At 39.4% G+C, this 12930-nt stretch overlaps 1 protein-coding gene across 2 annotated transcripts in view; it reads left to right on the forward strand.

The window, feature by feature from the left end:
• Nucleotides 1-506: 506 nt before the first annotated feature.
• LOC117985681 (neuropeptide SIFamide receptor-like) overlaps nucleotides 507-12930 on the forward strand; it is a 185762-nt gene continuing 173338 nt past the window's right edge. For both annotated transcript variants that reach the window (XR_011237245.1, XM_034972442.2), the window contains exon 1: nucleotides 507-1233. Coding sequence is in view for 1 of the 2 variants with exons in the window: in XM_034972442.2 (XP_034828333.1) it covers nucleotides 726-1233 (508 nt within the window). In the remaining variant the exon portion in view is untranslated. The remainder of the gene's footprint in view (nucleotides 1234-12930) is intronic.

Here is a 12930-nt window from a genome sequence, read left to right on the forward strand (position 1 = left end):
ATGTAAAAATCACATCCATCTGCTGATAATATGTTGTAAAATACAATGTCGATTGGTCGTATTGGTTTATTTAGTGTTGGTATAATATTTAAAAGTTATATTAATGGAGTTAGTTTCATGTATTAAAATAGTCACGAACGGAAATCTCACTTTAATTGAATCGTACACATCCTACGCGCAGTATGGAGTATGGACGTACTCGTTAATAGAAATTCCCAACAAAGTGGGCATAAAATGGAAGTCGAAAACTCGATTAAATGGCACTATGATTAAAATGCATGAAATGCTAAGCTTTTACCCGGATGCGTTCCTATCCGACCTCCAAACCATTCCCAATTGAAAACAAACTTAAATAAACGTGAACCAAGCGATATTCTACTCTATTTTGTTACACATAACGTATATTCAAAGTGCAAAAGTGTCTAGTTTTAGTAGGCACCAAAAATGCACATGCGTCGAAGTCTCCGCCGTAGAGCCTCTACGCTCAGAAGGCGCGCGATCGCCCAAACAGCCGCGCGTAGAACCGCTACGAATGACACCCGCACAACTTCGGAACTTTTAATACTTTTCTATCGTACTATTTTATGTGCTGTGCTCCTTTTTATTTGCCAATGTTTGATGTGTGTTATAACTTATAAAATAATACTACAAGTAATTTAATAGTTTTAATAAATAAAATTGATAATGACTTAAAAATTAAAAAAAAACTTTTCAAAAAAAAAAACATGGCTCCGTTACGTGTGTTGAGTGATTTCGATGACTTTCAGAACTTTTCTACGCAACCGAGCGAAAAACATCATTTGAGACATAGAAACCATTCCCGGGAACACTCGAGGAATCATTTCGTTGAAGTCATGTCGAACTCTATAATGGAAGTAATTAATACAAAGTTTATACCTGAGAACAGTGTGTTACCTGATTTGGAGCCGTTATCTACTCATTTGGAAGATCACCCTTTGAGGGTGAATATAACGCTGAACCGGTCGGATTTTGGTGTGATGGACAATGACTTTATGTACAGGCATAGCGGGGCGATGACTGCGGTGTATTGCGTGGCTTATTTGCTAGTGTTCGTGGTGGGTTTGATCGGGAACTGTTTTGTAATTGCGGTGGTGTACCGCTCGCCGCGAATGAGGACGGTGACGAACTTCTTTATCGTGAACCTGGCAGTCGCTGATATATTGGTGATCGTGTTCTGCCTGCCTGCTACGTTGATGTCCAATATTTTTGTCCGTGAGTATTACTTTAGATTATTATTGTAATTTTGTGATGTTTAGTATTAGTTTAATATCTCTACATAGTATAAAATAAAGTCGCTTCCCGCTGTATGTATGTATGTATGAACGCGTAGATCTTTTAAACTACGCAACGGATTTTTATGCGGTTTTCACCAATAAATAGAGTGATTCAAGAGGAAGGTTTATAAGTATGGTTTATTTCTCAAAAAATTAGAGATCCCTAGGGAAATTGAAATCATATGAATTAGGTCGGAAAAAATTCCTCTCATTCCAGAGTTTTCGAGGCGTGCGCTGCTTAAATGGTCAAAGTTACACGAAAACAATGTATCAGTATGGAAGTATGGATTATTAATCACTATTCACTGACACCACATTAGTATCTACATTGCACCCATGCGAAACCGAGGCAGGTCGCTAGTATTTATTAGAAGTGTTGTAGTTAAATATATTTGTAAAACCATTTGGTTGGGTATTGAAAGTGTACAAAAATAAAAAATAATCTGACTTTAAATATTAAAAAATTACGCAATTGACGCAATCGAATTAAGTATACCTCAGTTTTTTTTTAAATTACATAGGGCTTATTAAAAAATAAATCTACGGCTCGCCACCAAATATAAAGTTAGTTCAAATTAACTAAGTAGTAGTGAATTTTGATGACGAGTGTTATATGTCAGTATCATTATTAGTAGGTACTGAGATTCATCGGTGAGACCTTGGTATTCTTTTTTTTTTTTTAAATTGCAAGTAAGAATATTATGCAAGGCATGATTTAGAGCCTCGATAGCTCAACGGTTAAAGGCGTGGACTGAAATCCGAAAAGGTCGCCGGTTCAAGCCCCACCCGTTACACTATTGTCGTACCTACTTCTAGCACAAGCTTCACGCTTAATTGGAGGGAAAGGGGAATATTAGTCAGCATGATAAAATTGGCTAGTATTCTTTAAAAAAATGATTTAGTTACTAAAATGGGTACTACGGGCCATTTGATCCATTTGGTCTGTCCCATAAGATTTCGCTTTACGGAGTACGTACTAAAGATCTATGCCCAGCAGTGGACATCTATCGGTTGGCAACGACAATGAATCACGTGGTCGCGCCAGTTTCACCACCATTCAGTAGTCAGTGCACTTATAACTAGGTAGTTATAACTAGGGCGAGATATGAACCTAAACTAAATAAACCCTTAGTCGCGTTGTATATGAAGACATTTCTATGCGTAATCAACTTCTTCAGTGCTGTAAATCCTTACTAATATTATAAATGCGAAAGTGTGTCTGTCTATCTTTCTGTCTGTCGGTCAGTCTATCTGTCTGTCTGCTAGCTTTTCACGGCCCAGATTTTGATGAAATTTGGTACAAAGTTAGCTTACATTCCGGGGAAGGATATAGGCTACTTTTTCCCCCGGAAATCCCCCCGGAATCACAGGTTACTTAAGAGCCTATCTGTTTTACCGATTTATACGAAATTTGGTACAGAGATAGCTTGCATCCCGAAAATTGATATAGGCAACTTTTAATCTCGGAAAATCAAAGTTTAAAAAAACCTAAATCCACGCGGATGAAGTCGCGAGCATCATCTAGCCTACAATAATATCCATCATCATCATAATCACCGGTCTACTAATTTCAATAGTATTCTAAAAGGTGTGAAGTCTGTCAATACGTACTTGGCCAGCGTGGCGGACTATGGCCTAAACCCTTCTCATGAGACTCGTCCTCAGTAGTGGGCCGGCAATGGGTTGATCATAATGATGATGATGATGACAATAGAAAATGTCACCGGGTTCAAAGTGCCCAAGATTTTTATTAACAACTAGTCGATTCAAATTTTTAAAATTTTTCTTTTTTCCGTAAGAACCATCCTCGTACTTCAAGGAATATTATAAAAAAAGAATTAGCGAAATCGGTTCCGCTGTTCTCGAGATTTGCAATCAGCAACACATTTAGCGATTCATCTATATATATAAAAGGAAAAGGTGACTGACTGACTGACTGACTGAATGACTGACTGACTGACTGATCTATCAACGCACAGCTCAAACTACTGGACGGATCGGGCTGAAATTTGGCATGCAGATAGCTATTATGACGTAGGCATCCGCTAAGAAAGGATTTTTGAAAATTCAACTCCTAAGGGGGTTTTTTTTTTTTAAATTTATTTATTCATAATAATTTTACAAAGTTTCCTACATATCTATCTCGCCAAACTGGTGGGCCAGTTTGTTGGCGAGGTGGCGCTCTTAATACTAAGTACATAACTTACTACTATATTTCCTTAACGCTATTAATACACCTATATCTATTCTTATAATAAAAACTGTACTACATACTAATTTAAACCTACCTACTTCACTAAAAGATAAACTAACACAATTGAGTATTCTAACAACTTACTAATAAATAACCAAAGAAAACACAAAAATACAAATAAATAATTAAGAAGCATGATAGTCAGTTAGAGAGTCCCTAAGTAAGTGTTTTGTAAGTGAAATAGGGTTTTGAAATTTTGTAGTCCACGCGGACGAAGTCGCGAGCATAAGCTAGTTTTTAGATATAGAGATGTTTGACGTCACAAACCGCCTCCAGGACGTAGCCCCTAACCTCCTTAATCCGGGATGTAACCGCGGGAAAGACAAGGAAAACTGCCAAATGTATTATGGACTAAGAGCCATCGAGCGTTACACCTTCGTTATTTTATAAAAGCTGAAAGTTTCTCTGCGTATTGTCCCCAACACTGGGAGGAACGATCAGCGACTGCGAAGTTTGGATACCCTTAAACTTTAAAATTTTAAGGGCGTCTGGCAGGGGGTTGCCACGACACTAAGTGCCTGGCAATGCATGACGTGATTTTTAATACTATTCCCAAGAAAATATAAAAAAATTAGTCTTTGTACTTTGACGTAAGATTTTTTACACCCTTGTTACCTGTTATCTACCAAAGCTACCGTGATCCTAACTTCATAGTCGCTGATCGTTCCTCACTGTGTTGGGGACAATATGCAGAGAAACTTTTAGCTTATATCATCATCATCATCAACCGATTGACGTCCACTGGTCATATAGGTCACATAGGTCTCTTGTAGGGACTTCCACACGCCACAGTCTTGCGCCGCCTGAATCCAGCGGCTCCGTGCGACTCGTCTAATGTTGTCCGTCCACCTAGTGGGGGTCTTCCAACACAGCGTCTTCCGGTGCGAAGTCGCCATTCCAGTACCTTGGGACCTTGGGACCCCAAACATCTATCGGATTTACGAACTATGTGCCCAGCCCATTGCCACTTCAGCTTCGCTACCCGTTGAGCTATGTAGCTTATATAAAATAACGAAAGTCTGGCACTCATTGGCTCTCTGTCTATTATAGGAGCGATATCAATAAATCTTTCAGCCAACAGAGCCTATCACTTTGTCTAGGCACGGCTGGAATGCTGACTAAACGGTCGGGGAATTCTTGTTGATTCCTTTCCATTATTGTTTTGTGAGATTGGAGAAAGCGGCGTGAAGATTTTTGAATTTTGTTGGGTTCCATCATCATCATTATCATCATCAACCGATAGACGTCCACTGCTGGACATAGATCTCTTGTAGGGACTTCCACACGCCATGGTCCTGCACCGCCTGAATCCAGCGGCTCCCTGCGACTCGTCTGATGTCGTCCGTCCACCTAGTGGGGTGTCTTCCAACACTGCGTCTTCCGCTGCGAGGTCGCATTCCAGCACCTTGGGACCCCAAGGTCTATCGGTTTTACGAACTATATGACCCGCCCATTGCCTCTAGTTCTCCTACGGATCTCCTCATTTCTGATTTGATCACGTAGAGACACTCCAAGCATAGCTCTCTCCATCGCCCGCTGAGTGACTCTGAGCTTTCTTATGAGGCCCATAGTTAGCGACCATGTCTCGGATCCATACCTCAAAAATAAACAAGAACTCATACTTCATCATTTCGTTGTTCATCCGTCCGTCTGTCTATCTGTCTGTCAATACTATTTTTCTCAGAAACGCATGGATATCTAGCTGAAATTATCAAATACTGGCGACACACCTCGTCTTCGCACGGGTAGCTTATTACAATTTTTCGAAAATAAATTATAGGCTATGTTACTCATAAATAATGTAGCTTTCTACTGGTGAAGGAATTTTCAGAATAGATTCAGTAGTTCCAGAGATTACAAACAAACAAACTTACAAACTTTACCGCTTTATATTAGTATAGATTGAATACCTACATAAGTATGACATCAAACGAGTCGCAGAAAGCCGCTGGATTCAGGCGGCGCAACTCCGTCGTGTGTGCAAGTTCCTACAAGATGCCGATGTCCAGCAGTGGACGTCTATCGGTTGATGATGATGATGACTTAGGTCTGCGGTCCCTTAAGGTTGTAAAAGAGTCAAACTTAGTCAACGCAATAATTACTACATTGGAGGGATACCTATGTGTATTTTACACATATCCTTCGAAGGTACGGAACTCTCGGTGCGCAAGTCCGACTCACGCTTGGTAGATTTTTATCATTTTCTTATCTCATGGTCCTGATATTTTACCAAATTTATTCCAAACCATAATTTGAAAAGTTTTCAACTTTTCTTTGGCTTCAGCAATAGGCCTATCTGTACGGTACTTTGAACTTATAGGATACTAGCTTATGCCCGCGACTTCGTTGACGTGGATGACACAAATTTAAAACCCCTATTTTACCCCCTTAGTGGTTAAATCAAAAGTCATTTCTTAGCGGATGCCTACGTCATAATAGCTATCTGCGAGCCAAATTTCAGCCCGATCCGTCCAGTTGTTTGAGCTGTGCGTTGATAGATCAGTCAGTCAATCAGTCCGTCAGTCAGTCACCTTTTCCTTTTATATATTTAGACTAGCTTATGCTCGCGACTTCGTCCGCGTGGACTACAAAATTTCAAACCCCTATTTCACCCCCTTAGGAGTTGAATTTTCAAATATCCTTTCTTAGCGGATGTCTACGTCATAATAGCTATCTGCATGCCAAATTTCAGCCCGATCCGTCCAGTAGTTTGAGCTGTGCGTTGATAGATCAGTCAGTCAGTCAGTCAGTCAGTCAGTCACCTTTTCCTTTTATATATATAGATTTGTACCAAAAACATTTACAATAAAGAGAAAAAGAGAGTAAAAGTGGACAGGGAAGCACTTCTCTCTGAGAGATCTCTTCCAGTGACCCTTGGCAGTACGAGAGGTTGTAGAGGGAGTAGAATAGGTACAAAAAAGAAGATAGAAAGTATTCATGTAATTAAAGGGAAGGGGTCATGATCCTCAGTTGTAAAGAATAAATCTACGTGGATGGAGTCGTGGGCTTCAACTAGTAAAAGAAAATAAATCTTTGATACAAGTGTTTGTACTATTTATACAATATTCACTGTTTCTCTTCCAATAGCAGTTTTTATGTTCACTTATCTCGGCTCCGCACAGAGTATCACAGCATCAGAGAATACACAACAATCCCGCTTTCTATTTACGACCTACGGCTTGGCGTTTACCCGCATACTATGCTTAGTATGAGATTTTAATTCTCTCCAACGTTGATAGAATTCGAGCGTCGAAATGCTTTCGCGTTAAAGATGGACCTTAACTTTCCTTGTCTTGTTTTAATGCTGAAGTTCAGCTTCTCTTTTAAACATTTTTTTTTGGTGGGAGGCTTCGGCCGTGGCTAGTTACCACCCTACCGGCTAAGCCGTGCCGTCAACTGATATAGCATTCCGGTACGATGCCGTGTAGAAACCGATATAAGGGTTTAGTAAAACTGCTACTACCCCTTCCAAGTTAGCCTACTTTTTTATTCATTATTGGCTCACGCTTGACCACAATCACACTGACGGACAGTCATGATGTGGCCTAATGACTATTGGCTTTTGTTTTAAAGATAGCGGGGAATTTGTGACTTAAATTCAAGGACATTTTTGCCCATTTTACTTTGACGTTATAATGTTTTGACTCTCGAATTCTATCAACGTTAGGCGATTATAGAAATAATAGCACTATTAATTGGGAAGGACACATATAGCATATTGTTGCGATTGAAGATGCTTTCATGTCGCGCAATTAAAATAAATGGTATTGAATTTTTGACTTAAATTCAAGTATTTTAGGTGCATTTTACTTTGAGGTTATAGTGTTTAGACTTTCGAATTCTATCAATGTTAGTGAGATGTAAAATTTTGTACTAAGCATCCAGAAATAACAGCACTATTATTGGAAGGACACGAATAAAATACAACCGTAATATTGAAGATGCTTTCTTTTGTGTTTGGCGAAGATTTTATAAGTCACATTATAGCGTCTCGTATTTTCTCTTCGGTCACGTATCAAGACGTGACGATGTTTTGAGTAGTTCAAGGGGAAAGCACCCAATATGAGATTTCTATACAAATGTTTAGTTTTAAAGTTACACGCGCGGTCTCAAAGGTTTACATATCTTTGAGCCGGTGTAACTTTGAAATTATCATAGATGTAGGAAATAAGTAAGCGGAAAGTTAGCGTTTTCTGGTCGAGTGTGAGTTAGACGGCCGAGCCTTGGCGAGGATTTCTATAACACGAGGCCAAGGCAATCTACAGGGTGTGAAATGTAAACATTTCATATCATTTTTCAGAAACAATTATTCTTATTATAAGGAAAACCGAGGAAGTCTGAAAAAAAAACACAGACAAAGATTTTGTTTTTGAGCTTGATTAATCTTAATAGGTATAAAACCCAAAAAATTATTCTTCCTACCTATGTCCGTTATTAGATTTAGAAACTATCCAACCGATGTGCCCAAAATCGGTTGTATTAAAAAGGCAGTAATGCGAAGATGTTTTTTTTTGTAAAGCACGCCCGGTATCTGCTAGAATTCAAATAAGAACCAAACTAAATTCGATTAAGCAAAGAGGGTACTACGGCATGATAATAAGACTAAAGTAATATTTTAGATACTGCTGTCTAATATCTTTGTTTTATCCTCATACAAAATCAAGCTCAAGCAAAAATAACTTATTGAAAATTTAATAAATACGTGCAGCATAAAAATAACCTTTTACAGCTGTTTTTAAAATAGTTTTTCCTTCAAACGCATTTTCTCCGTAATTCCAGTGGATATTCTTGGTCCGTAGGTAAGCGGTCTTTGAGAAAAACGTCCAAAGGAAGGAATTCATAAGCGTTCGTTTTTTAACACGCTAAAACCGGTCAAGTGCGAGTCGGACTCGCACACGAAGGGTTCCGCACCATATTATCGTACAAGAAATCCTTAACCAGTATGATAAAAATTTGTTATTGTGTTTTAGTGTTCTAAAAAGTTAATGGACGGACAGGGCCTTCTTGATGTGATTTAGTGAACATAATTTCAACGAACGCATTTTTTTGTGATGTAACCACAAATTAAATAAACAAATAATAAATAAATCCTAAATAATATCTGTCCCGGCTGTACTCACGTGTGTAGTCGACGTTAGCCCGACTAGTTTCGAACCCATACGGGGTCCTTTTTCAAGGGAGTCCGTTCGCGCACGCGCCGCGGTTTTGACTGCGGGACGCACGTGCCGCTGCCCGTAGCGCCCGTTGTGTCCCTTGAAAAAGGACCCCGTATGGGTTCGAAACTAGTCGGGCTAACGTCGACTACACACGTGAGTACAGCCGGGACAGATATTATTTAGAATGGAAATCACTCACGGTAGTTTAAATGCTAAAATAAATTAATCATTTATTGTTTCACCAAAATTTACAGCCAAGATTAAGTTAAGCCATTGATGCCTAAAATAAGTTGTACACCCGTGTTATAATTAAATTCGCGGTTTTCGGATTTTTCCTTTACTTGTACTATAAGACATTGCTACCTGCCTTTCATATATTCTAGGTCAACGGGAAGTACCCTATAGCTTTTGATTCCCTTTTCTTAACAGATACGACAGACAGACAACGAAGTGATCCTATAAGGGTTCCTTTTTAGGGTTCCGTACCTCAAAAGGAAAAACGGAACCCTTATAGGATCACTTTGTTGTGTGTCTGTCTTTCTGTCTGTCTGTCGGTCTGTCAAGAAACCTACAGGGTACTTCCCGTTGACCTAGAATCATGAAATTTGGCAGGTAGGTAGATCTTATAGCTGACATTTGGGGCAAAATCTGAAAACCGTGAATTTGTGGTTACACTACACGAAAAAAATTAAATTGTGGTCATGAACTAATAATTTGTATTTTCAATTTTCTAAGTAAGATAACTATATCAAGTGGGGTATCATATAAAAAGTCTTCACCTGTGCATTCTAAAACAGATTTTTATTTTTATGTATCATAGTTTTTGTATTATCCTGCAAAATGTCAAAAAAATACGACTGTAGTACGGAACTTTCATTGCGCGAGCCTGACTCGCACTTGGCTGGTTTTTTATCCTTTTGAGGTACGGAACCCTAAAAATGATAAAATCTTCTATCTCTCCACTTCTTAGAGCACGTACACGGCTAGGTACTTTGACATAAATTCTCGGATGCAACTTTGATTTTTGCGAGAAAGCCAAGTCTAGGAAAGTTTTTCGCTAAGATCTTAGAATTTGTGTCTGCTTTTTGTACTTTCTATACAAGTATCTATGCAGTCACAAAATAGGTAGCAGAGTCCATATATTTTGTGGGACAAACATAAATGCCGGAAAACTTGAAAAGGTAAAGTTAGAAACTTTAAGCTTGGTTAACTTAGCCCCTTCGCACATGGGTCGTAAGTGTAGTCGTATCGGTATCGTTACGACGCTACACGTACGAAACAAACGAATCGTCGCGTAGACGTATCGTTTTGGATATCAGTTAAAATCATGGCGTCAATTTTTTTTTCATACCTGTCCAGTTCATTTTTAACGATATATTGTGGCTAATTCCGTTGTACACAATCTCTAAACTAAACTAAAATGGCACGTCTAAATCTATTGCTATCCCTTTCATAATGTTGCTTGCGGAAAAGGAGAGCACTAGATTTAGACCTATTAATTTAGTTTAGTTTAGAGATTGTGTGCTAGAGAATCGGCCCCATTTTCTGCTCAAGCTTTGTCTGTAACATCTTTTCTTGAATATTCGCTTAATGAATGATTATATGGACAAGGGTAGTCTTCAACCAGTTTGATGAATTCAATTATTTTTTCAGTCGTATTGAAAGTTAAAAGTCATAAGGAATTAAAATTTAGTTAAATTGAGATGTTTTTTTAAGAAAACAATGAAAAGTTAACTTTTAACGCTTGTGTTTTTACGCCAGTACGCTACGACTATCGTAATGACAATAAACACCTCCTACGACTCGCTGCAACACCGCTTCGTATGCGGACTTGTTTAAACATGTTCATGCTCGTATTGCTCTCGTCGTACGCGCGGTTTACGATACCATTACGCTACGACGCCGTGTGTGAGGGGGTTTAAGATGTATTTAGAAACTGTAAATAACTTGTTCACTTATTTACTGAGCTGTCTTACTTTTTGTTTGGTCTCTTAACAACTAACTCTCTCTAGAGGAAACAAGATATTGAATTAGCCCCAATAGCTAAACGGGTTACAGGATGGACTAAACTCAGACAAGCCATCAGTTCCAATCCTCTTCTGTAGATGAAAGGGAAATATAAATATTTTGTCAGGCATATCATTGTGACAAACACATTTGTGGGGTTGTGGGGGCCTAAAAGGCCCCCTTAAACTTTTAAACTTTAAGGGTGTCTGGCAGGGGACTGCTACGACACTAAGTATCTGGCAATGCATGACGTGATTTCTAATACTTACTACCTATTCTGAAGAAAATAAAAAAAAAATTGACTTAATACTTTGACGTCAGATTTTTCCACCTTTGTTACTTGTTATCTGACAAAGCCACCATGATGCAAACTTCATTGTCGCTGATAGTTACTCCCTGTGTTGGGGACAATACGTAGAGAAAACTAAGAAAGGATTTTTGAAAATGTAATCCTGGGTTTAAAATAGGGGTTTAAAATTTCTGTAGTCCACGCGGACAAAGTAGCGAACATAAGCTAGTGTAATATAAAATTACGCGATATTATATTGTGTTACTTTATATTACACAATATTCCGTACTAAGTTACCACATTTACGAACAATAGCTTCCAACATCAACATTATAATATAAGGGCCACATTGTGTTTGTTCGTACGCCCACACTGTAAGTTACTATCGCCTTCTAAATATCTGCGGCAAGCTCAAAGGCGTTTCACAGAAAATAGGTACTTCTATGTAAACAATGATAACATGTTACGTTAGCAGCTTATTGACTTTAACAGACGGCTGGCTGGGTTAAAAGCTTTTGGTAAGATCGTATTCAAGTATGCCACTCTCATTATTATTTACATATCGAATAAAACTTGAACTTTTTTTGCCTTTGTTAAATATCAATTATCATCGTGCTATGGAGCGGACTATGTTGCTGTTTCTCTGAGGGACAAAATCCGTAACGAGGAAATCCGTCGGAGAACTAAAGTGACTGATGTAGCTCAACGAATTAGCCAGCTTATGTGGCAGTGGGCAGGCCACGTCTGCCGCAAAACCGATGGCCGATAGGGCAGACGTGTTCTGGAGTGGAGACCGCGTATCGACAAGTGCAGTGTGGGACGACCTCCAACCCGCTGGACTGAGGTAGCGGGAAGTGGGTGGATGAGGAAGGTAGAGGATCGCGTGTGGTGGAGCGCTCTTGGGAAGGCCTATGTTCAGCAGTGGACGCAAACAGGCTGATTGACTGATTGAAATATCATAAAAGGAAATCTGACTGATTGAGATATCAATGTACAGTTCAAACCGGTTTCGGCAGACAATATCTAGTCTCCTAGACTAGAATGTCTAGTATCCTAACGTGCCCAGTGGCCTACTGGTCATAACTAAGAGCTGGTCATCCCGGCGCTTCTTCCTCTTAAACATTAAAGTCGACTTGTGGACGATCCCAAACTAACCGGCTTGTTGGAAATCATCGCAGAGACGTAAGCTCTCTGTGCGTGTTCTATCGCCTCTATGATGGAGAGTGCTCTGAAGAGTTGCTTGATCTCATTCCACCCTCCTTTTTCTACAACCGCACCGCACGCCACCGCAAACAATTCCACCCTCCCTGGTTGTCTGGTGCACTTCGACCACCCGTTGTGCCAGATCCTTTTTTCCACGCACATGCAAACTGTGGAATCAACTCCCTTCGTCGGTGTTCCCGTTAGATAACAACATGGGGTTATTCAAGGGGCGGACTAACAAATTCCTGAAAGGCCGGCAACGCATTGGTGGTTCCTCTGGTACTGCAAATGTTCATGGGTGGCGTTAATCAATTAACATCAGGTGACCTTCCTGCTCGTTTGCTCGCAATTTTATTTTAAAAAAAGGCAACATGCCTCAAGCAGAAGAAGCACCGGAATAAACTGTGCACTGAACACAACCTGGTAAAAATGGTTCCAGCTCAGCATAATGCTGTATACTTTAATACACAAGAGCCTACAGTGCTGATTTTCAGTCAGAACCCTGAATCGGTGAAGAGATGACCTTATTTAAATAGAAATAAGTAACTCCAGAAAAGGTGTTAAACAATTTAAATGTGAGAAGTCCGTATTCCATGTGACCCACTAAACTCGGGGCGCGTAATGGCGGGACAGCGAAAGATCATTATTAAAAGTTTCGCTGAAGTCACCAAGGCTGCGGTCTTATAATAATAATGGTCGGTAACTATGAATAGAATAGAATAGATT

Source organism: Maniola hyperantus, chromosome 10 (assembly GCF_902806685.2).
Source record: "Maniola hyperantus chromosome 10, iAphHyp1.2, whole genome shotgun sequence".
In the NCBI taxonomy this organism is placed as follows: Eukaryota; Metazoa; Arthropoda; class Insecta; order Lepidoptera; family Nymphalidae; genus Maniola; species Maniola hyperantus.